At 49.1% G+C, this 26,379-nt stretch overlaps 1 protein-coding gene across 11 annotated transcripts in view; it reads right to left on the reverse strand.

Annotated features, from left to right (window-relative positions):
- mtd (TLD domain-containing protein mustard) overlaps nucleotides 1-26,379 on the reverse strand; it is a 228,667-nt gene that overhangs the window by 154,203 nt on the left and 48,085 nt on the right. For 5 of the 11 annotated variants that reach the window (XM_069324509.1, XM_069324508.1, XM_069324507.1 and 2 more), the window contains exons 1-2: nucleotides 22,895-23,020; nucleotides 18,500-18,986 (exon numbers count right to left, since the gene is read on the reverse strand). The exons of 3 other annotated variants lie outside the window; for them this stretch is intronic. In XM_069324509.1, coding sequence (XP_069180610.1) covers nucleotides 18,500-18,853 — 354 coding nt within the window. In that variant the 5' untranslated portion in view covers nucleotides 18,854-18,986; nucleotides 22,895-23,020. Of the gene's footprint in view, nucleotides 1-18,499; nucleotides 19,003-22,894; nucleotides 23,022-26,379 lie in introns of those variants that run through there. 3 more of the 11 variants (XM_069324504.1, XM_045762632.2, XM_069324503.1) reach the window with 2 other exon arrangements.

Below are 26,379 nucleotides of genomic sequence, written 5' to 3' on the forward strand. Positions count from 1 at the left end.
ATTTATTTATATTTATTAATTTATTTATTTATATCATCAAACTGGAAAAGGTGCAAAGACATGCTACTAAGTGGCTCCCAGAACTGAAGGGCAAGAGCTACGAGGAGAGGTTAGAGGCAGTAAATATGCCAAAACTGGAAGACAGAAGAAAAAGAGGTGATATGATCACTACATACAAAATAGTAACAGGAATTGATAAAATCGATAGGGAAGATTTCCTGAGACCTGAAACTTTAAGAACAAGAGGTCATAGATTTAAACTAACTAAACACAGATACCGAAGAAATATAAGAAAATTCACTTTCGCAAGCAGAGTGGTAGACGGTTGGAACAAGTTAGGTGAGAAGGTGGTGGAGGCCAAGACCGTCAGTAGTTTCAAAGCGTTATATGACAAAGAGTGCTGGGAAGACGGGACACCACGAGCGTAGCTCTCATCCTGTAACTACACTTAGGTAATTACACACACACACACACACTCACACATATATAACCCTCCACCAAATGACAGAAGACCCAGGCAAGAGTATGACAACAACAACATGGCAGTTAACACTATAATTGAGAGGGCAGCCTCTGCTGCCTGTAGAAATAGATCCCACCTGCTCATCATGGGGGACTTCAATCACGGAAGCATTGATTGGGAGAACATGGAATCGCATGGAGGCGAGGATACGTGGAGAGCTAAACTGTTGGAAGTGGCGACAAGGAACTTTTTAAGTCAGCATGTCAGGGGATCCACAAGAATGAGAGGCAACGATGAACCAGCGAGACTCGACCTAGTCTTCACCCTGAACGACTCTGTCATAATGGAAATCGGTTTTGAAGCCCCAGTAGGAATGAGCGACCACAGTGTACTGATGTTTGAGTATCTGGTCGAAGATGGGTTAATATGCTCAAGGAAGGGCACAGAAAATAAAAGGCTGGCATTCCAAAAGGAAAACTATGAGGAGATAAGAAAATTCCTAACAGCTATAACTTCGGAAACAGAGGTTGGAGGAAAGACGGCCCAAGACATGATGGACTACATTACACAGAAGTGTAAGGAGGCAGCAGACAAGTTTGTCCCAGTCCTAAAGGAAAGAAATGTAATGTAGATGAGAAACCCATGGTTTAATCAGAGATGTAAGCTAGCAAAGCAAATAAGTAAAAATGCATGGAGAAACAACAGGAATAATAGGACACTTGAGAGCAGAGAAAGATACCATAATGCCAGGAATGAATACGTCAGGGTGAGAAGAGAAGCAGAAAGACAATATGAAAATGACATAGCAAGCAAGACAAAGACAACCTAAATTGCTGCACAGCCACATCAGGAGAAAAATATCAGTGAAGGAACATGTAATGAAACTGAGGATAGCAGCAGACGAATTCACTACAAACGACAAGGAGGTGTGCGAGGAACTTAATAAGAAATTTCAGGAGGTCTTCACAGTAGAGCAAGGAGATGTCCCAAAGATAGGAGAGGGAAGATCTAACCAAACACCCTTAGATGAGTCTGTAATTACCAGTGTGGATGTCAGGAGCATCTTCTAGAGTTGGAAGTGACAAAGGCTATAGGCCCGGAAGAATCTCCCCTTGGATACTAAAGGAAAGGGCTGAAGCTCTGTGTCAGCCACTCGCCATTGTGTATAACAAATCACTGGTAACAGGGGAACTGCCAAAAAGTGGACGACGGCTAATGTAGTCCCGATATTCAAGGGTGATAGGCAGGAGGTACTGAACTACAGGCCAGTGTCACTAACTTGCATACCATGCAAAGTGATGGAGAAGATTGTGCGAAAAAATTGTGGAACATCTGTAGTGGAAGAACTTTGTAACACAACACCAACATGGGTTCAGGGATGGCAGATCATGCCTCACAGGGTTGATTGAATTCTACGACCAGGCAACAAAAATCAGGCAAGAAAGAGAGGGGTGGGCAGACTGCATATTTTTGGAACACCAGAAAGCCTTTGACACAGTACCACATAAGAGACTGGTGCACAAGCTGGAGATGCAGGCAGGAGTGAAAGGGAAGGTACTCCACTGGATAAGGAAGTACCTAAGCAGCAGGACACAGCGAGTCACTGTGAGGGGTGAGGTCTCAGAGTGGCGAGGCGTCACCAGTGAAGTCCCACAGGGATCAGTCTGTGGACCTATACTGTTTCTGATATTCGTAAATGATCTTCCAGAAGGAATACATTCGTTCCTCTCAATGTTTGCGGACTATGCAAAAAAAATTTGTGGAGGATCAAGACAAAGGAAGATAATATAAGGCTACAAGATGACCTAGACAAACTAAAGGAATGGTCCAACAAATGGCTACTAAAGTTCAACCCAAGTAAATGTAAGGTAATGAAACTAGGGGGAGGAAATATGAGACCAGACACTGGATACAGAATAGGAGATGAAGTCCTTCACGAAACGGACAGAGAGAAAGATCTAGGAGTTGATATCACACCAAACCTGTCTCCTGAAGCCCACATCAAAAGAATAACATCGGCGGCGTATGCGAGGCTGGCTAACATCAGAACAGCCTTCAGAAACCTGTTTAAGGAATCTTTCAGAATCTTGTATACCACATATGTAAGACCAATCCTGGAGTATGCGGCCCCAGCATGGAGCCCGTACCTTGTCAAGCACGAGACGAAACTTGAAAAAGTTCACAGGTATGCCACTAGGCTAGTCCCAGAACTAAGAGGCATGAGTTACGAGGAAAGGCTGCGGGAACTGTACCTCACATCGCTGGAAGACAGAAGAGCTCGGGGAGACATGATCATGACATACAAGATTCTCAGGGGAAATGACAGGGGCAGACAAGAGTGTATTATTTAACACGGGTGGTACGCGAACAAGGGGACACAGGTGGAAGGTGAGTACCCAAATGAGCCACAGAGAGATTAGAAAGAACTTTTTCAGTGTCAGAGTAGTTAGTAAGTGGAATGCGCTAGGAAGTGATGTGGTGGAGGCTGACTCCATACACAGTTTCAAATGCAGATATGATAGAGCCCAGTAGGCTCAGGAATCTGTACACCAGTTAAGAGGCGGGACCAAAGAGTCAGAGCTCAAACCCCGGCAAGCACAACTAGGTGAGTACACAGACGCACACACGTGACGATGTTATCGCCATCTGTTGACTGCACCTGACACCATTTCCCGTTCCCGGTGGAAGACTGTCGTCTCACTAAAACAGGTGTAGTTTCCTTCGTACTACAGGATTATCTTTCCTCAGAGGTATGATGGACGGCTAGAGGCAGTCCACCCGGAGTGGCCGGCAAGGGCAGGCCTCCTGGACACTGTCATGTTCACAGAGAATGGTACCATCAGTTTTTTTCTATGTGTGGCGGAGCAGACGCCAGAGAGGAGGAGAACAGAGCGTACAGGACGCCCGCCAAGCTTGGAAGCAGCTAGTCATGTAATTGTGTATATACGTATTAAAGTCGGTAACCAAGTCATGACTTTATATCACCCTACAATCAAGACTTCCTCAGTAACACACAAACACCACAGACACAAGGCTAGTTGCGGTCAGGACACGACGGGCCTGCTGGTCGTTCTAGCCATCGTGGAGACCCGAGGAGCTACTCTTGGCTACCACGACCAGCGGGGACTACTGCCTCCAGGATCGTTGTATGAGGTAGATCAGTTTACCCTCCCAGATTCCCCTCGTTGCTAGCAAGTACGTTAATAAATAATAAGGTACGAAGCAGAAAGTGTGAGGAGTGACGCCGGACATTAAGCTATATTTATTCTTTCATGACAGACTATGTTTTCATATTAATTGCATAGAGATCTAGAGGCGGTGCATTATTAGTGGTGTTTATATATTATATATCATAAAATAAGGTTATAAAAATGATACCCTCATAACTCTTGATTGTGGAAACTGTGGAAGGTTGCCATAATAAGGTTGATTAATTTCATTCGCCGACGGATAGAACTAGGAACGTTTACAGATTATTACGGTGTAGCCTAATATAAGTAAACTAACTAAACTGTATTACTGTTTCCTCCTTCATTATCTTATGTTATAGAGGGGTTTACGGAACACCACATTGCTATTGAACAAGTATTAGACTGAGGTGGTACACCAGTGTGCGGAAATATTTGACCGCAGAGGAGTGAGTCAAGTTGGAGACCTTGTTGATATAATGTTATGGACGGCCAGCCGCCCAGCCTGGGGCCAGATTCACGAAAGCACTTACGCAAGCACTTACGAACCTGTACATCTTTTCTCAATCTTTGGTGGCTTTGTTTCCATATATTAAACAGTTAATGAGCTCCGAAGCACCAGGAGGCTGTTTATAACAATAACAACAGTTGAATGGGAAGTTTTCATGCTTATAAACTGTTTAATAAATGTAACCAAAGCCGTCAAAGATTGAGGAAAAATGTACACGTTCGTAAGTACTTGCGTAAGTGCTTTCGTGAATCTGGCCCCTGGATAACCGTGAGTTTTCGCCTCCAGACACACAGCAGGAAGACGCCAGTTGCTTCACTCACTACCGGGTGCTAGGCTGGGGTTCCGTGGACACTATGCTTCACAATTCGACTGAGGTGCTCCTCAGAGGTGAACAGTGACATCTAGAGAGGGGAATAGTGGCATCTTATTATGCTCTAGAGGCACATCGACTCCTCATAAGGTAGACGCATAATTGGTGATTCTTCCGGGATAACTAATTGTGGGGTCAAGACCTGTCACAAATGGACACGCCGGTGAGTACCTGAGGAGGGCACACAGGGAAGGAGCCCAGAGGGTTGTGTTAGGAGGACGACTCTGCCATGATCCAAGATGGCAGAGGTTTTTGTGTTATCTTGAGATGATTTCGGGGCTTCAGTGTCCCCGCGGCCCGGTCCTCAACCAGGCCTCCACCCCCAGGAAGCAGCCCGTGACAGCTGGCTAACACCCAGGTACCTATTTTACTGCTAGGTAACAGCGGCATAGGGTGAAAGAAACTCTGCCCATTGTTTCTCGCCGGCGCCTGGGATCGAACCCAGGACCACAGGATCACAAGTCCAGCGTGCTGTCCACTCGGCCGACCGGCTGTTGCGTGTGAAACTGACACGTAGGGTGTTATCTGTAGTGTACAGATATTGGTGTATATTACCTGTACATAATATTTAAGTACATGTGGTGATGGCTGTTAGGATCAAGATATTTTGTAGGATTAAGTACTACATAGGTTAGGTGTATCTTGTTTCGAGCAGATGTTCTTTTGTTTATAAGCATTTGTAAATAGTAAGTCATGTGTAGCCTAAGCTACTCTATCCCTTTGAGAAGTATTTTCTTTTCTTAATAAACTTACTTGAACTTAAGTCATGTAACATATACCGGTGACGTGGTTGTTGGACTTGAACCATGTGGAGAGCACGTTGGTTCCTCTTCCTGCCCAAACTTGACTATGGTTTTTGTCTAGTGTTGTTTAACCCCCTCTACCCCCCCCCCCCCATGTGGTTGTCCATTACTGCTCTGTTCTTGATAACTTCACCCTGACTTCCGCTTGACAAAAACATTGTGTCAGTTGAACTGTTAGAACACATACGAAATGGAACCAGCGAGCCTAAATGGATTCAAAGAACAGCCACAGATATTAAAATGATGGGACTGCACGATGTATATACAGATGAAAGAGTACAGCACTTCCTTCCACCCCTGGCAGATAGTACCTTTTGACATCCTGACCCCTGCATACCCCACCAAGACACTAATCACACACAACCCTCATGCTCAGCTTGCTGCTACATTAAGCACCATAGAACACATTCACAATATACAAGCTGAAAACAACATTGCACAGACCATATACACTGACGGATCACTCAATACAGCTACAGGGAGGGCAGGAAGTGCTGTTCTTGCTCATCAGCCCGATGGCAGCACAATTCAAAGGAATATAAGAATTAGTAACTGGGCGTCCACAATGCAAGCAGAGTTGGTAGCAATACTGGTAGCACTCGAAATTATTGACAACACTGAAGTAGACAGCTTAATTATTTCCGACTTCCTTTCCTCACTACGAGCAATAAACAGTTTACAATCAAGTAATAACGTGCTTGTCTTGGAAGCTAGACGTAGATATATAAGAATACTTAGCAAGAGGGTAAATATAAAAATGTTGTGGATTCCTTCTCACATTGGCCTGCAGGAACATAACAAAGTTGACGCCCTTGCCTTGAGGTGCTTCCGGGGCTTAGTGTCCCCGCGGCCCGGTCGTCGACCAGGCCTCCCTTGCTAAGGCTGCAGTAAATAAAGACAGTATTGAACGGAATCTTGAGTTATCAAAGAGTTCCCTTAAAAGTGTCATTAGACGAGAACTCCTGGATGGATTTGAAGAAAGTAGAACTGTGCAAACTGGAACTAGCAGGTCCATTGTTCATCACAATGAAATGTGTGAAGCAAAACATGTGTATGGGACAAGTAACAAAGTCAGTAGACTAACAGATGTTGTCACAGCTCGTATAAGACTTGGCTACAAGTATCTCTGGCAGTTCGGCTTGTATAGGGATCTAGATGGTGTAAAGTGTGTGGACAAAGACAGGGACACACTCGAACACTATATCTTGGATTGTAGTAAAATTGAGCCATTTAGAGGTAAATCTAAGCTCACTCTGTATGATATGGCAACCTATCTTATTACCATGGATAAAATACCTGAAATCCTTGCACTGTAGCCATATTTCGCTTCCAGTAGATAAACGACATATGAGATTAAGAAACAAGTAGTGTATTGTGAAGACTAATAATAAACAGAAGCTTCCCTATGACTGTAATAGCTCCATTGGTCAAACAATTATGTATTAGCGATAAGACCTACCATTAATGTATGACGACTTACTGTAAATATATAGCTCTTGAAATAGAACATTCTCTGTAACTAGCTGACATGTAACTATAAGGTGTGAAGGATAGATGAAATTGTTTATGTAATAATCTGAGATGAGGTCTGATAAAGACCTTTTGTGCCCTCTGTAATGCTTTTTGCGCTACCGCTCACAGGATGGGTATGGGGTGCACAATAAACTAGCCACCACACAAGAGGCACTGAGGCCCTATAGAGACAAAGAACCTGAATTAATGGCTGAGTGAGTTCGTAACACAACTCCTAAATTATAGATCCATCACACTAGCAAGTGTGGTAGTCAAAACACTAAAACAAATGGTTTAAAAGCAAATGGAGTAGAACATATGGAGAGTAATGACATACAAACAGACAGGCGATGAGTCACAATAACGTGGCTAAAGTAAGTTGACCAGACCATACACTAGAAGGTGAAGGGACGACGACGTTTCGGTCCGTCCTGGAATCGACTTAAAAATGGTCCAGGACGGACCGAAACGTCGTCGTCCCTTCACCTTCTAGTGTGTGGTCTGGTCAACAGACAGTATGGTTTTCGAACAGAAAGATCCTGTGTAACAAACCTAATTTAGTTTTTGATAGCAAGAGCTTCCACAGGAAAGAGATTGTTGGGTTGACCTATCTGACCTAAAAAAAAAAAAGGCTTTTGACAAGTCCCATACAAGAGGTTGTTTTGGAAGCGAACACGCTGGATGGGTGACAGGCAGACTGCTGACATGGATTCCCTTGATAATTCCTTCCTGTTCCCCGACACAATGAATTATCTTTATTATTATAAAGTTCCCGCCTAATACCCCAGTGACGGTGACGTGGTGTCTCCTGGTTTTGGGGGAATCTGATTGGTCGGATGCGGTGGTGTGTTCAGTGTGACCAATCGGAGAAGGCCCAGGGCGTGACGTCTTCACGCCGGTGGCGGGAACGCTGTCACTAGCCACCTCGGGAGAACCCGGCAGGTCGCGTTCCACGTCGGTCTCCATACATGAAGTTTAAGCCACCTGAAGGAACATTACTGTAAGCAGTACTCGAGAGGCAACGTAGAGGAGCTACTGGACAACTTCTACAGGAAGATTCAGAGAGCTCGACCGTGACAGGAGGTCGCAAGAAGCTCCGTGACACTGGTACTCCTCAAGAGGCGGTGCTGGGAATAGAGTGGATCCGCGGACCAGGGGGCAGATTCACGAAAGCACTTACGCAAGTACTTACGAACGTGTCCATCTTTCCTCAATCTTTGACGGCTTTGGTTACATTTATTAAACAGTTTACAAGCGTGAAAACTTGCCAATCAACTGTTGTTATTGTTATAAACAGCCTCCTGGTGCTTCAGAGCTCATTAACTGTTTAATAATTGGAAACAAAGCCGCCAAAGATTGAGAAAAGATGTACAGGTTCGTAAGTGTTTGCGTAAGTGCTTTCGTGAATCTGGCGCCAGGTTGGAAATGCTAGTAGAGTAAGGTGGCTAGTCCTAGCCCCTAGGCTCTCGGCAGCATATCAGCCTTGAGGGAAGGAGCTATCGAGCTACTGCAGTTGTACAGAGGAGAAGAGGACCAGATAACCAAGCCATACACCGGAAGATGGAAACAACTTTCCGGTCCGTCCTGGACAATTGTCAACTCGATTGTGATATCGACTTGATAATGGTCCAAGGACAGGCCGAAACGTAGTCGTCTGTTCATCTTGTGGTGTGACCATCATATCTTCAGCCACGTTATTGTGACTCCTCGTCTGCAGAAGAGGACCAGTCAGTATTGATGGCGGGGGACGGACGGGTGGAGGTCTGGGAGCCTTATGCCTGGTCCCAGTGACACCGTCTGAGCAGGTCAGTTGTGGGAAGGTCGTCGACCAGCTGCGAGAAGAGAGCTACCATGGTTGTACTATAGAGGATAAGAGCTCCTGCGGGAAACACACGAGAGATCGCCTGAGGGACCATCTACCAACTGCAATAGGCTGCTAGGACTGTAACCTCTGTTCTTCAATAGTAAAGTAGATTAAATTTCCCCCCCTTCTTATTTCCTTGTTTGATAGAAAGTGAATATAATTTATTCTATGTTTGCAGAGTGAATTATTGTAGAGCCAAGATAAAGACAATGTCAACTGATTATACATTTGTATAATTAATGACAAGACAAATAATTATTATATAAGTGATAATTTGTAGTGATATTTCTTTGCTGGAAAACGTTTAGTAACTCAAAGCCTAATGAGCCATACAAATATTGCAGCCTATCCTCCTGTTTACACGGTACTTCTTGTAAATATGTGCACCATAGTACAAATACTGACGTACTTAGTAGTTGGATAGTAGTTTGTTTTACTTCAATTAGACAGCAGAACTTTGTAATATTCAATTTATACTCCGGAAAAAAGCTAAAAAACAAACTTAAATATTCCCAGGCCTATATTACGCCTCAAAAAGCGTGTATTAGGCCTAGGAAGGTTAGGCTAATTTAGTTTGTCTTTGCAACTTTAATTCAATAGTACCGATTTCAACTTTCTAATTGCGTTATAAGTGGATATATGTACTATGGTGCTCACTGTTACCACAAGTACTACCAGAGAGGAGGACGGGCTCCTAATATTAAGTAATGAAGGTGATATAAGGAAGTATAAGCACCAAAGGAACGCACCTCACCGAAGGTGATGAAATATCGTGATTAAATTTCACCGCAGGAGTGTTGCCATATATGACAGTTGAGATATTTTCGGTCTTAAGCAAATGTACCAGTCAATGATTAATTATTTTATATCGTGTTTTGCTTCTCTCTCTCTCTCTTCATGCTATGTGGTTTGCCTGGGACTGATCTGGAACACTGAGCACAGTTAAGAAGACATTAGGCGGGACCAATGAGCCAAAGCTCAACCCCCGCAAGCACATCTAGGTGAGTACTAGGCTGGGACACAATTAGCACTGTAATACTACAAAGTATCTGGCCTGGTTGAAACATTAGCCAGCTTGGTGACCTCGGGTATCAAGTATTGTGACGGGGAAGCACGGAGTCCGGGTCTGTGTCCGCGGATACGTAGATTAGAGACCCGGGAACTGCCGGAACATCTCACTTGTCACGGGGGCTGCAAGGCTGAGTGTGGTACACTTTCCCCTGAAGTGACTGAGGTGACTGTCCTTAATGGGTAGTGGCACTGGTGAGGAGCGAAACCTTGGGCATTTGCCACATCTTCCATATATATATATATTATATTTTATATATATATATATATATATATATATATATATATATATATATATATATATATATATATATATATATATATATATATATTGGTGTATACTGACAGCAGGTTTTCTTTCAAACATGTTTCATTGAATATGACCGCATATTCTGTATTTATTATTTTCTGGTTTAGGGCTTCTATCCCTCTAACTATTTTCTTAGCATCAGGGCTTAATTGAAATAGGAGTTCTCCAAAACTCATTTTCGTACTTTTAAGGTGAAGAAAAGAAGTGATTTACTATAGAGTGTATTACACTTATTTGTATAATTTGCACGACGTTTCGAACCTCCATGGTTCATTCTCAAGTGAACAGATCTTACAATACTAGTTGATTTTATACCCGCATTAGGTCAGGTGATAGTACAATGAAGGTGAAAACATGGGGGGATACATAAGGGATAAACATAGGGGCTGCAGAAGGCTTATTGGCCCATACGAGGCATCTCCTATCTAAACACAAAGATTAATCCAGTGTAATTGGCCTGTTATGTTGGACATTGTCTTCTGTGTTGGCATCGATATGTTCTTGTCTTGTCCTTACTCTCATGGTGGGTAGAGTAAATAGTTCCGTGATTTGGGTGTTCATGGTAGGTCGCTCTATTCTTATGTAAAATATATATATATATATATATATATATATATATATATATATATATATATATATATATATATATATATGTCGTACCTAGTAGCCAGAATGCACTTCTCACCCTACTATGCAAGGCCTGATTTGCCTAATAAGCCAAGTTTTCATGAATTAATGTTTTTTCGACTACCTAACCTAACCTAACTTTTTCGGCTACCTAACCTAACCTATAAAGATAGGTTAGGTTAGGTTAGGTAGGGTTGGTTAGGTTCGGTCATATATCTACGTTAATTTTAGCTCCAATAAAAAAAAATTGACCTCATACATAATGAAATGGGTAGCTTTATCATTTCATAAGAAAAAAATTAGAGAAAATATATTAATTCAGGAAAACTTGGCTTATTAGGCAAATCGGGCCTTGCAAAGTAGGCTGAGAAGTGCGTTCTGGCTACTAGGTACGACATATATATATATATATATATATATATATATATATATATATATATATATATATAATATATAAATATATATATATATATATATATATATATATATATATATATATATATATATATATATATATATATATATATCCCATGTTCATCCTCTACATAAACCATCTACCAGAAGGAATACACAATTATATGAACATGTTTCCTGATGACGCTAAGATACTGGGCAAGACAGGAGACGCAGACCATTGTGACGCTAAGATACTGGGCAAGACAGGAGACGCACACCATTGTGACGCTAAGATACTGGGCAAGACAGGAGACGCAGACCATTGTGACGCTAAGATACTGGGCAAGACAGGAGACGCACACCATTGTGACGCTAAGATACTGGGCAAGACAGGAGACGCACACCATTGTGACGCTAAGATACTGGGCAAGACAGGAGACGCAGACCATTGTGACGCTAAGATACTGGGCAAGACAGGAGACGCACACCATTGTGACGCTAAGATACTGGGCAGGACAGGAGACGCAGACCATTGTGACGCTAAGATACTGGGCAAGACAGGAGACGCAGACCATTGTGACGCTAAGATACTGGGCAAGACAGGAGACGCACACCATTGTGACGCTAAGATACTGGGCAAGACAGGAGACGCAGACCATTGTGACGCTAAGATACTGGGCAAGACAGGAGACGCACACCATTGTGACGCTAAGATACTGGGCAGGACAGGAGACGCAGACCATTGTGACGCTAAGATACTGGGCAAGACAGGAGACGCAGACCATTGTGACGCTAAGATACTGGGCAAGACAGGAGACGCACACCATTGTGACGCTAAGATACTGGGCAAGACAGGAGACGCAGACCATTGTGACGCTAAGATACTGGGCAAGACTGGAGACGCAGACCATTGTGACGCTAAGATACTGGGCAGGACAGGAGACGCAGACCATTATGACGCTAAGATACTGGGCAAGACAGGAGACGCAGACCATTGTGACGCTAAGATACTGGGCAAGACAGGAGACGCACACCATTGTGACGCTAAGATACTGGGCAAGACAGGAGACGCACACCATTGTGACGCTAAGATACTGGGCAAGACAGGAGACGCACACCATTGTAATGTCCTTCAAGATGACCCGGACAGAATAAGTGCTTGGAGCGTCACGTGGGATGTTGAATTCAATGTGAATAAATGCCATGTTATGGAATGTGGAATAGAAGGAAATAGGCCACAACGTATAAATTACGTGGAAAAATAAGAGAAGTGTAATAAAGGAGACCAAGGGGGTGGTTGAGGATAGTAAGCTGTCGCCCGAGGAACACATAAATAGGCCAAAGCCGTCAGTAGTTTCAAAGTGTTATACGACAAAGAGTGCTGGGAAGACGGGACACCAGGGGCCAGATTCACGAAAGTACTTACGCAAACACTTACGAACCTGTACATCTTTTCTCAATCTTTGGCGGCTTTGTTTACAATTATTAAACAGTTAATGAGCTCCGAAGCACCAGGAGGCTGTTTATAACAATAACAACAGTTGAATGGCAAGTTTTCATGCTTGTAAACTGTTTAATAAATGTAACCAAAGCCGTCAAAGATTGAGGAAAGATGTACACGTTCGTAAGTGCTTTCGTGAATCTGGCCCCAGGATCGTAGCTGCCATACTGTAAGTACACCCACAAGAGCGTGTAGGAGAGTAACGGCCCTGAACTGGATCAAGATAACCACGTCATAACTCAGGCTCATCAATGTGTGCAGCAGGCGGGCCAATACGCACCACCCACACCATTGTTTACTAACACTGGTCAGCTGACGCAACACGTGTCCACACCTTTGTTTACTAACACTGGTCAGCTGACGCAACACGTGTTCAGGCTCATCAATGTGTGCAGCAGGCGGGCCAATACGCACCACCCACACCTTTGTTTACTAACACTGGTCAGCTGACGCAACACGTGTCCACACCTTTGTTTACTAACACTGGTCAGCTGACGCAACACGTGTTCAGGCTCATCAATGTGTGCAGCAGGCGGGCTAATACGTACCACCCACACCTTTGTTTACTAACACTGGTCAGCTGACGCAACACGTGTTCAGGCTCATCAATGTGTGCAGCAGGCGGGCTAATACGTACCACCCACACCTTTGTTTACTAACACTGGTCAGCTGACGCAACACGTGTTCACCCCAAGGCCATCAACCACTCAACCTTCCTGATCAACACGCCTCTGACTCATACGCCGGACTGCGTGCCACGCTCTCTAACAGGCTGCTTGATCACTGCAACTACAGTAAGGTAAGATTACTCTAACTTGAGGTTATTTCCAATTCATTTCGGGGATTAATGCTCTAGCGGCCCGGCCTCCTAGGTGACGGTCTGGTCAACTAGGCTGTTGGACGCCGCCGCAAACAACCTCATGTAGTCACCACAGCCAATTTGATCAAATATCCATTCAAGGTGTTTATAAACGTCCATGTGGAACACTGAAGGATTTAGACTTATTATGGCCCTTAAAATAATGTCATTGTGTCTGGGGACAGGCAGTCAGTGTGTATATACACGTTAGGCTTATATCAAGGTCCTCCCCCCCCACCCCCCAAAGAGTCGAATTACTGACCCCGCCCAGGATACTACCCATAACAAGTGATTAATTCTCCAATTGGATAGCTAGGTTAGGATAGGATAGCTTACGATAGGTTAAGATAGCTTAAGATGAGTTAGGATATGATAGATTGAGTTATGACTCGATAGCTTAGGATGGGGTTAGGTTAACTTAGGATAGGATAGCTTTGGATGGGTAAGGTTAGGATTTATGGCTAGGGTTGGATAGTTAGGGTGTAGAGATGGATTAACACAACTACAGGGAAGTGTTGTTAATAATTATAGGACTGGAAGCCTTTCCTGCTCTCATGGTGTACTGGTCTTGTGTTATCGGTCCCCCTTCACCCTCCCAGCCCTCAAGTGTGGCCCTTATCTCTCAACTATCTCCACTGATAGTGTGTTTACACTTGCCGCCTCTTGTGGTTAACACTTGGGGGCTCTTGTGGTGTGTTAACACTTGGTGGCTCAAGAGAATACAGATTTAGGCTCTTTAGTCGGTCCCAATAGTTTAGATGTTTTACTGAGTGGATTCTAGCAGTAAAGGATCTCTGCACGCTCTCCAGGTCAGCAATTTCTCCAGCTTTGAAAGGTGCTGTCATTGTGCAGCAGTACTCCACTCTAGAGAGCACAAGCGTTTTGAAAAGTATCATCATCGGTATAGCATCTCTAGTGTGAAAAGTTCTTGTTATCCAACCTGTCATTTTTCTTGTAGTTGTGACGGCTACTTTATTGTGTTCTTTAAAGGTAAGGTCTTCCGACATGAGTACACCCAGGTCCTTTACATTGCCTTTTCGTTCTATGTTATGATTTGCCTGAGTTTTGTACGTGGTTTCTGTTTTTATATTTTTTTTTTTTTTTCCATAGCGCATGAGCTGGAACTTATCTTCGTTAAACACCATATTATTTTCTGTAGCCCATAGAAAGATCTGATCTACATCTGATTGGAGGTTTGCCGTGTCCTCTATGTTGCCAACTCTCATGAAAATCCTAGTGTCATCTGCAAAGGATGATACAGTGCTATAGGTTGTGTTCTTGTCTATGTCCGATATGAGGATGAGAAAAAGTACTGGAGCAAGCACAGTACCCTGGGGAACTGAGCTCTTCACGGTTGATGGGCTGGATTTTATTTTGTTGACTATTACACATTGGGTTCTGTTGGTCAGGAAATTGTAGATCCATCTGCCTATTTTTCCGGTAATTCCTTTTGAACGCATTTTATGTGCAATAACACCATGGTCACATTTATCAAAAGCTTTTGCGAAATCTGTGTAAATTATATCAGCGTTTTGTTTGTCTTCCATGGCATGTAATGCCATATCATAGTGGTCCAGCAACTGCGACAGGCAAGAGCGCCCTGTTCTGAAACCATGTTGTCCGGGGTTATGGAGATGCTGTGATTCCATGTATTTTGTGATCTTACTTCTTAGCACTCTCTCAAAATTTTTATGATGTGCGATGTTAGTGCTATCGGTCTGTAATTTTTTGCCTCTGCCTTATTTCCTCCTTTATGGAGTGGTGCTATCTCTGCTGTTTTTAGTATGTCAGGGATAACGCCAGTATCTAGGCTTTGTCTCCACAGAATGTAAAGGGCCTGCGATAGTGGTTTTTACAGTTCTTTATGAATATGGAGTTCCAAGAATCCGGGCCTGGTGCAGAGTGCATAGGCATACTGTTTATGGCTTCTTCAAAATCCAGTGGGGATAGGGCGACGTCTGATATGTGATTTGATGTTGGTATCATATCCATGAAAAATTCACTTGTGTTATCAATCTTTAGTGCGTTTAATGGCTCGCTGAAAACAGAGTCGTACTGCTTCCTCAGTAGCTCGCTCATTTCTTTGTTGTCATCGGTGAAAGTTCCATCTCCCTTTCGCAGGGGCCCGATACTAGATGTGGTTTTTGATCTTGATTTTGCATAGGAGAAAAAATATTTCGGATTTCTCTCCATTTCACTGATGGCCTTTTGCTCTCTTTGTCTCTCTTGGATTTTATATGATTGTTGTAGATATAGTTCAATTGTTTCTATTTCTCTACCTAACCTTCTTCGCCGTTCTTGAGATTGGGTGCGACTCTCAAGTTGTTCCGCGATTCGTTTTCTTCGCCTATATAGGGAACGACGTTCCCGTTCCAATCTGCATCTCTTTCTCTTTTTTCTAAGGGGTATGCGGTTTGAACATATTTCTAGTGCTACTGAGCTTATTTTTTCCAGGCACTGGTTCAGGTTTGCATTTTCTAGCTGTTCTTCCCAGTTTATTTCTGTGAGGTCTTGGTTTATTTGCCCCCAGTTAAGCTGTTTATTATTAAAATTAAATTTGCTGAAATCTCCTCCCCTGGGACTCGGGACTGGTTGTGCAGGTCTATTCTCCAAGCTTGTCAGAACTTCAATTAAGTTGTGATCTGAGTAACAGGTATTTGTAATCATTATGTTCCAGATCAATTCATCATTATTGGTGAAAATGAGGTCCAACATGTTCTCCTTCCTAGTTGGTTCTACTATTTGCTGGTTTAAGGCAAACCTGTCGCACATCCGTAGCAGGTCATTTGCATGTGCCTGTTCATTTAGGCTACTTCCTGGTATTCTTTCTGATACAACTGTATCAGCTATGGTCTTCCATTTCAGGTTATCTTGAGGTTATCTTGAGATGATTTCGGGGCTTTAGTGTCCCCGCGGCCCGGTCCTCGACCAGGCCTCCACCCCCAGGAAGCAGCCCGTGACAGCTGACTAACACCCAGGTACCTATTTTACTGCTAGGTAACAGGAGCATAGGGTGAAAGAAACTCTGCCCATTGTTTCTCGCCGGCGCCTGGGATCGAACCCAGGACCACAGGATCACAAGTCCAGCGTGCTGTCCGCTCGGCCGACCGGCTCCCTTGCCGGTCGATGGAAGGTGCCGTAGGTTGAAGTCCCCTAGCAGGATGATTTGATTTCACCTAGATCGTACCGTGAGCCTGAACACGTGTTGCGTCAGCTGACCAGTGTTAGTAAACAAAGGTGTGGACACGTGTTGCGTCAGCTGACCAGTGTTAGTAAACAAAGGGGTGAACACGTTTTACTAAACACTTTACGAGCTCCACAAGGCTGCGAGGTCTTTCTCGATCCACTGTTATTATTGCTACGGAAGACATCGTAGCGCCTCCCACCTCGTAAACTGTTTAGTAAATAAAGACTAGGCCGTCATCGTCGTCGTACGATGTGGAGGATCCGTAAGTGGGCACGTAAGAGCTTCGTGAATATCAACAGATGGGTGGATATAAACAGGACCTGCCTAGTATGGACCAACAGAGGGGTAGATATAAACAGGACCTGCCTAGTATGGACCAACAGAGGGGTGGATATAAACAGGACCTGCCTAGTAGGGACCAACAGATGGGTGGATATAAACAGGACCTGCCCAGTATGGACCAACAGAGGGGTAGATATAAACAGGACCTGCCTAGTATGGACCAACAGAGGGGTGGAAATAAACAGGACCTGCCCAGTATGGACCAACAGAGGGGTAGATATAAACAGGACCTGCCCAGTAGGGACCAACAGAGGGGTGGATATAAACAGGACCTGCCTAGTAGGGACCAACTGATGGGTGGATATAAACAGGACCTGCCTAGTATATACCAATAGAGGGGTGGATATGAACAGGACCTGCCCATTAGGGACCAACAGAGGGGTAGATATAAACAGGACCTGCCTAGTATGGACCAACAGAGGGGTGGAAATAAACAGGACCTGCCCAGTATGGACCAACAGAGGGGTAGATATAAACAGGACCTGCCCAGTAGGGACCAACAGAGGGGTGGATATAAACAGGACCTGCCTAGTAGGGACCAACAGATGGGTGGATATAAACAGGACCTGCCCAGTAGGGACCAACAGAGGGGTGGATATAAACAGGACCTGCCTAGTATGGACCAACAGAGGGGTGGATATAAACAGGACCTGCCCAGTATGGACCAACAGAGGGGTGGATATAAACAGGACCTGCCCAGTATGGACTACAGATGTTGGCAATTTAAAATTCTTGGCAAATACAACCGGATCCATCCTACTAATGTGATTTAGTACTAGCTGTCTAGGACTTTATTTCACTATCTAGGACTTTATTTCACTGTCTAGGACCTTACTGTGTTATTTTTCACCTATCAAACCAAAAAATTTATGATCCAAGATCATTTTAAAGGAATAATAGATTGCTTCATTTGTAATGAAATTTCAATTGCTAGTTATTCATTCACTAGGCCTAGTTGGTAGAGAGACAGTCGCGCTTCTTGTGAGGGCCGGGGTTCGATCCCCGATGGCCCTTGTGATGGCCGGGGCTGTGATGTTCTCCAGTTACGACGTAGTGAACCCTCAACGCCAGGAGATAATTTTGCAGTAGGATGGGGGAGTGGTGTGGAACCTGCAGCTCCTGGGTCACCACAGACGGGCGCCTTAACCCACGGACCATGATATGCTCCCACGGGCCCACCACCTGGAGGGTGGCCGAGTCCACTAGCAAGCCAGTTCGGTGGCTATTTTGTATTAACAATAATATATTGCACAACCACGAGACATGTGGCTATATGAGACAAATATTGAGGCTGTACTGTGGGATCGAACCCTCGTTTCTGGCCTCCCCAGGTAATAACTGAGATACTACTGAGCTCATCATGGTTCAGTTGAAGCGCATGTGCCTGGGATGTAGAGAGATGGGGGTTCGATGCCAGAGCCTCACGACTTGACAAACACACACCCGTACCCACCACAAACATCTGAGCAAGGGAACTGTAGTGGTATGCAATGCTTACGTTATATCCGATAGTGACCGTGTCGTCGGCCGCCTGGTAGTAGGCTGAGACCAGAGAGCCCAGCGAGGAGGTCACCTCGCCAGCTATTGACCTTGCCAAGTTGAAGGGCACCAGGAGGGCATTGAGGCCCCATGCCCCCGTACCCTCCGGGTATGGCGGGTTCTGCCCTCCTGCGGGCCACAACTTCGTCGGTGCCTCCATAACCGTCGTCCGGTGAGGGTTCAAGGGTTCAGTCTCACCCCAGAGGCCGGGCGCGGGGGGCAGGTTGACGGGGCGGGCGCTAACAGCCAGGCGCTCCGTAATTGTGCTGTTTGGGTTGAGAGGGTCGTCCTCCCCCCCACCGTGGTGCTCCATGATGTCCGTCCACCACCCTCCCTAAACTGACCCTTGCTCCACCTCACTGCTGGCATCAGAGCCCGGCGTCCAAGGCTCCTGCTGGCCGTCCTCAACTCTCGCCTGCCTATACAATAACCACTCGCAGCACCTCCTACCAAAGAACTTGTGTCATGCTCATGGTATATAGGACCTGTGTCAAGCCTGGTCTATATATAGGACTCTGGCAGAACCGTCCACCTATGTATAGGACTGACAGAACCATCAACCTATACAAGGTGGTTCTGTCAGAGAACCATCAACCTATACAAGGTGGTTCTGTCAGAGAACCATCCACTACAGAGAACCACGCCACAAATTCGTGACAATTTGGTCCTGTACATTAGTCCCCCCTGTAAGTGTGAGACCGTTGTCGCAACTTTCCTTTAGTCATGCACAAGACAGTTTTCTTTGAATCTCCCGAAGGTCTGAAAGCACCAGTATAAGCAGCTACGACTTGTTTAGATCCGAAACCTATGTTTATGGGCAGCACAAAACGTCCACCAGACTGTGCGGCACAGAGGCAGATGGCTAGCGTTACCTGTGGCAGGTGGCTAGCGTTACCTGCGGCAGATGGCTAGCGTTACCTGTGACAGGTGGCTAGCGTTACCTGCGGCAGGTGGCTAGCGTTACCTGTGACAGGTGGCTAGCGTTACCTGTGGCAGGTGGCTAGCGTTACCTGCGGCAGGTGGCTAGCGTTACCTGTGACAGGTGGCTAGCGTTACCTGTGGCAGGTGGCTAGCGTTACCTGCGGCAGGTGGCTAGCGTTACCTGTGACAGGTGGCTAGCGTTACCTGTGACAGGTGGCTAGCGTTACCTGCGGCAGGTGGCTAGCGTTACCTGTGGCAGGTGGCTAGCGTTACCTGTGGCAGGTGGCAAGCGTTAACTGTGGCAGGTGGCTAGCGTTACCTGTGGCAGATGGCTAGCGTTACCTGTGGCAGGTGGCTAGCGTTACCTGTGGCAGGTGGCTAGCGTTACCTGTGGCAGGTGGCTAGCGTTACCTGTGGCAGGTGACTACCGTTAACTGTGGCAGGTGGCTAGCGTTACCTGTGACAGGTGGCTAGCGTTACCTGCGGCAGGTGGCTAGCGTTACCTGTGGCAGGTGGCTAGCGTTACCTGTGGCAGGTGGCAAGCGTTACCTGTGACAGGTGGCTAGCGTTACCTGCTGCAGGTGGCTAGCGTTACCTGCGGCAGGTGGCTAGCGTTACCTGTGGCCGGTGGCTAGCGTTAGCTGTGGCAGGTGGCTAGCGTTACCTGTGGCAGGTGGCTAGCGTTACCTGTGACAGGTGGCTAGCGTTACCTGCGGCAGGTGGCTAGCGTTACCTGTGGCAGGTGGCTAGCGTTACCTGTGGCAGGTGGCTAGCGTTACCTGTGGCAGGTGGCTAGCGTTACCTGCGGCAGGTGGCTAGCGTTACCTGTGGCAGGTGGCTAGCGTTACCTGTGGCCGGTGGCTAGCGTTACCTGTGGCAGGTGGCTAGCGTTACCTGTGGCAGGTGGCTAGCGTTACCTGTGGCAGGTGCCCCACCTTGTACCACAGTATGGTGCCCCCCACCTTGTACCACAGTATGGTGCCCTCCACCTTGTACCACAGTATGGTGCCCCCCACCTTGTACCACTGTATGGTGCCCCCCACCTTGTACCACAGTATGGTGCCCCCACCTTGTACCACAGTATGGTGCCCCCCACCTTGTACCACAGTATGGTGCCCTCCACCTTGTACCACAGTATGGTGCCCCCCACCTTGTACCACAGTATGGTGCCCTCCACCTTGTACCACAGTATGGTGCCCCCCACCTTGTACCACGTTACCTGTGGCAGGTGGCTAGCGTTACCTGTGGCAGGTGCCCCACCTTGTACCACAGTATGGTGCCCCCCCCACCTTGTACCACAGTATGGTGCCCCCCACCTTGTACCACAGTATGGTGCCCTCCACCTTGTACCACAGTATGGTGCCCCCCACCTTGTACCACAGTATGGTGCCCCACCTTGTACCACAGTATGGTGCCCCCACCTTGTACCACTGTAAGGTGCCCCCACCTTGTACCACTGTATGGTGCCCCCCACCTTGTACCACAGTATGGTGCCCCACCTTGTACCACAGTATGGTGCCCCCCACCCTGTACCACAGTATGGTGCCCCACCTTGTACCACAGTATGGTGCCCCACCTTGTACCACAGTATGGTGCCCCACCTTGTACCACAGTATGGTGCCCTCCACCTTGTACCACAGTATGGTGCCCCCCACCTTGTACCACTGTATGGTGCCCCCCACCTTGTACCACAGTATGGTGCCCCACCTTGTACCACAGTATGGTGCCCCCCACCTTGTACCACAGTATGGTGCCCCACCTTGTACCACAGTATGGTGCCCCCCACCTTGTACCCCTGTATGGTGCCCCCCACCTTGTACCACAGTATGGTGCCCCCCACCTTGTACCCCTGTATGGTGCCCCCACCTTGTACCACAGTATGGTGCCCCACCTTGTACCACAGTATGGTGCCCCACCTTTTACCACAGTATGGTGCCCCCCACCTTGTACCACAGTATGGTGCCCCACCTTGTACCACAGTATGGTGCCCCACCTTGTACCACAGTATGGTGCCCCACCTTGTACCACAGTATGGTGCCCCACCTTGTACCACAGTATGGTGCCCCACCTTGTACTACAGTATGGTGCCCCACCTTGTACCACAGTATGGTGCTCCACTTTGTACCACAGTATGGTGCCCCACCTTGTACCACAGTATGGTGCCCCACCTTGTACCACAGTATGGTGCCCCACCTTGTACCACAGTATGGTGCCCCACCTTGTACCACTGTATGGTGCCACACCTTGTACCACAGTATGGTGCCCCACCCCCCCACCTTGTACCACAGTATGGTGCCCCACCTTGTACCACAGTATGGTGCCCCACCTTGTACCACAGTATGGTGCCCCACCTTGTACCACAGTATGGTGCCCCCCCCACCTTGTACCACAGTATGGTGCCCCACACCTTGTACCACAGTATGGTGCCCCACACCTTGTACCACAGTATGGTGCCCCACCTTGTACCACTCTATGGTGCCCCCACCTTGTACCACAGTATGGTGCCCCCCACCTTGTACCACAGTATGGTGCCCCACCTTGTACCACTGTATGGTGCCCCACCTTGTACCACTGTATGGTGCCCCCACCTTGTACCACAGTATGGTGCCCCCCACCTTGTACCACAGTATGGTGTCCCACCTTGTACCACTGTATGGTGCCCCACCTTGTACCACAGTATGGTGCCCCCCACCTTGTACCACAGTATGGTGCCCCCCACCTTGTACCACAGTATGGTGCCCCCCACCTTGTACCACAGTATGGTGCCCCCCACCTTGTACCACAGTATGGTGCCCCACCTTGTACCACAGTATGGTGCCCCACCTTGTACCACAGTATGGTGCCCCACCTTGTACCACAGTATGGTGCCCCCCACCTTGTACCACAGTATGGTGCCCCACCTTGTACCACTGTATGGTGCCCCACCTTGTACCACAGTATGGTGCCCCCCACCTTGTACCACAGTATGGTGCCCCCCACCTTGTACCACAGTATGGTGCCCCCCACCTTGTACCACAGTATGGTGCCCCACCTTGTACCACAGTATGGTGCCCCACCTTGTACCACAGTATGGTGCCCCACCTTGTACCACAGTATGGTGCCCCACCTTGTACCACAGTATGGTGCCCCCCACCTTGTACCACTGTATTTCACCATTGCTTGCATAACATTATGCAATAGTGTATGCAATATTTTCAGTCTCTATGTTAATATGAGCAAATTTTCCTTGTTAACTTGAAGGTCACTGTTGATCTCTTCCACTGTTTGTGTCAGCACTTTGTATTACGCCTCTAGGCCTACACCGTCACTGGTAGGCCTATGCTGTTCCTGAATAATTCTCCAGAGTGAAGGAGGTTTCTTATAAACAATTTAGTGATACACAGCGTTTGGCGGAGTGGCAAGGTGTGTTCACTGAGTGTCAGGTGACACTCACTCAAGCTCAGGTGACACTCAAGTGTCAGGTGACAGTTGAGCAGCACCGTACTGTGAGTAATTACTGTAGTCAACTGACTCCATCAACTGTGCTGCTGGCCTCCTCCACCCGCCTCATATCCCGACCTGGCAACTCATGTGAGGCTCATATCTCCCCCAACATATAGCCTCATAAATCCCTCTCCTGCACCCTGACTCGTCATCTCCCTCAACACGCGGCTCCTGACCACCCTGGCAACCATGCAACTGCAAACAATGCGTCACGAGAGGTGATTAACGCCACATAATAGTGAAAAAAAACATTACTTGGGCGCCGCGCGGCAGGGGTGCCAACGGTGGCGACGGACCACGTGATGGCTCCCACCTACTATCACTAACTATCAACTGTTCATAGGTCAAGAGTCTCCGATAATACCAGGTAATACCAACCTTACCGACAACTAACCAATATATCAACACAAACTTAACCCTCTCACTCGCTATAATTATGACCTAAATAACATTAATTCCGTAACTGCTGAGCGCAAACTTTATATTAATTATAATATTTACAATTAATTATTTTATTCCTGGGAAAGACGTTTAATAATTCCTAATATATAAAACAATGGGTTAATTAACCCTTACACTCAGAACTCGGAGCAGTTGGTATCCCGGGAACCTCTTTACAAGACAAGCATTTTTAATCTCTATGGAGACGAGGCTTAAGGTGGGGGGGGGGGGGTCGGCCTGGCCGGTATACTGAGAGGGGGGGGCCTGGTCGGTATACTGAGGGGGGGGGGGGCCTGGTCGGTATACTGAGGGGGGGGGCCTGGTCGGTATACTGAGGGGAGGAGGAGGGGGTGAGGCCTGGCCGGTATACTGAGAGGGGGGGGGGCCTGGTCGGTATACTGAGGGGGGGCCTGGTCGGTATACTGAGGGGGGGGCCTGGTCGGTATACTGAGGGGAGGAGGAGGGGGTGAGGCCTGGCCGGTATACTGAGGGGGTGCGGCCTGGTCGGTATACTGAGGGGGGGCCTGGTCGGTATACTGAGGGGGGGGGCGGCCTGGTCGGTATACTGAGGGGGGCGGCCTGGTCGGTATACTGAGGGGGGGGGTGCGGCCTGGCAGGTATACTGAAGGGGGGGGGCCTGGTCGGTATACTGAGGGGGGGAGGAGGGGGTGCGGCCTGGTCGGTATACTGAGGGGTGGAGGAGGGGGTGCGGCCTGGTCGGTATACTGAGGGGGGGAGGAGGGGGTGCGGCCTGGTCGGTATACTGAGGGGGTGCGGCCTGGCAGGTATACTGAAGGGGGGGCCTGATCGGTATACTGAGGGGGGGAGGAGGGGGTGCGGCCTGGCAGGTATACTGAAGGGGGGGCCTGATCGGTATATTGAGGGGGGGAGGAGGGGGTGCGGCCTGGCCGGTATACTGAGGGGGGGCGGCCTGGTCGGTATACTGAGGGGGTGCGGCCTGGACGGTATACTGAGGGGGCGGCCTGGCCGGTATACTGAGGGGGGAGGCCTGGCCGGTATACTGAGGGGGGCGGCCTGGCCGGTATACTGAGGTGGGGGGCGGCCTGGTCGGTATACTGAGGGGGGCGGCCTGGTCGGTATACTGAGGGGGTGCGGCCTGGACGGTATACTGAGGGGGGGCGGCCTGGCCGGTATACTGAGGGGGGCGGCCTGGCCGGTATACTGAGGGGGGCGGCCTGGCCGGTATACTGAGGGGGCGGCCTGGCCGGTATACTGAGGGGGGGGGCGGCCTGAACGGTATACTGAGGGGGGCGGCCTGGCCGGTATACTGAGGTGGGGGCGGCCTGGCCGGTATACTGAGGGGGGCGGCCTGGCCGGTATACTGAGGTGGGGGGCGGCCTGGTCGGTATACTGAGAGGGTGTGGCCTGGACGGTATACTGAGGGGGGGCGGTCTGACCGGTATACAGAGGGGGGCGGCCTGACCGGTATACTGAGGGGGGGGGCCTGACCGGTATACTGAGGGGGAAGGGCGCCTAGCCGTAATACTGAGGGGTGGGGGCGGCCTGGCCGGTATACTGAGGGGGGAGGGCGGCCTGGACGGTATACTGAGGGGGGGGGCGGCCTGGCCGGTATACTGAGGGGGGAGGGCGGCCTGGCCGGTATACTGAGGGTGGGGGCGGCCTGGCCGGTATACTGAGGGGGGGGGCGGCCTGGCCGGTATACTGAGGGTGGGGGCAGCCTGGCCGGTATACTGAGGGTGGGGGCGGCCTGGCCGGTATACTGAGGGGGTGGGGGCGGCCTGGCCGGTATACTGAGGGTGGGGGCGGCCTGGCCGGTATACTGAGGGGGGGGGGGCGGCCTGGCCGGTATACTGAGGGTGGGGGCGGCCTGGCCGGTATACTGAGGGTGGGGGCGGCCTGGCCGGTATACTGAGGGGGTGGGGGCGGCCTGGCCGGTATACTGAGGGTGGGGGCGGCCTGGCCGGTATACTGAGGGGGGGGGCGGCCTGGCCGGTATACTGAGGGGGGGGGGCGGCCTGGCCGGTATACTGAGGGGGCGGCCTGGCCGGTATACTGAGGGGGGGGCCGGCCTGGCCGGTATACTGAGGGGGGCGGTCTGGCCGGTATACTGAGGGGGGGGGGCGGCCTGACCGGTATACTGAGGGGGGGGGAGGGCGGCCGGGCCGGTATACAGAGGGGGGCGGCCTGGTCGGTATACTGAGGGGGGGCGACTTGGTCGGTATACTGAGGGGGGCGGCCTGGTCGGTATACTGAGGGGGGGCGGCCTGGCCGGTATGCAGAGGGGGGGGGGCGACCTGGCCGGTATACTGAGGGGTGGGGGCGGCCTGGCCGGCATACTGAGGGGTGGGGGCGGCCTGGCCGGTATACTGAGGGGTGGGGGCGGCCTGGCCGGTATACTGAGGGGTGGGGGCGGCCTGGCCGGTATACTGAGGGGTGGGGGCGGCCTGGCCGGTATACTGAGGGGTGGGGGCGGCCTGGCCGGTATACTGAGGGTGAGGGCGGCCTGGACGGTATACTGAGGGTGAGGGCGGCCTGGCCGGTATACTGAGGGGTGGGGGCGGCCTGGCCGGTATACTGAGGGGTGGGGGCGGCCTGGCCGGTATACTGAGGGGTGGGGTGCGGCCTGGTCGGTATACTGAGGGGGAAGGGCGGCCTGGCCGGTATACTGAGGGTGGGGGCGGCCTGGCCGGTATACTGAGGGGTGGGGGCGGCCTGGACGGTATACTGAGGGTGAGGGCGGCCTGGCCGGTATACTGAGGGGTGGGGGCGGCCTGGCCGGTATACTGAGGGGTGGGGGCGGCCTGGCCGGTATACTGAGGGGTGGGGGCGGCCTGGTCGGTATACTGAGGGGGAAGGGCGGCCTGGCCGGTATACTGAGGGTGGGGGCGGCCTGGCCGGTATACTGAGGGTGGGGGCGGCCTGGCCGGTATACTGAGGGGTGGGGGCGGCCTGGACGGTATACTGAGGGTGAGGGCGGCCTGGCCGGTATACTGAGGGGTGGGGGCGGCCTGG

The sequence above is a fragment of the Procambarus clarkii genome, chromosome 14 (genome assembly GCF_040958095.1).
Source record: "Procambarus clarkii isolate CNS0578487 chromosome 14, FALCON_Pclarkii_2.0, whole genome shotgun sequence".
In the NCBI taxonomy this organism is placed as follows: Eukaryota; Metazoa; Arthropoda; class Malacostraca; order Decapoda; family Cambaridae; genus Procambarus; species Procambarus clarkii.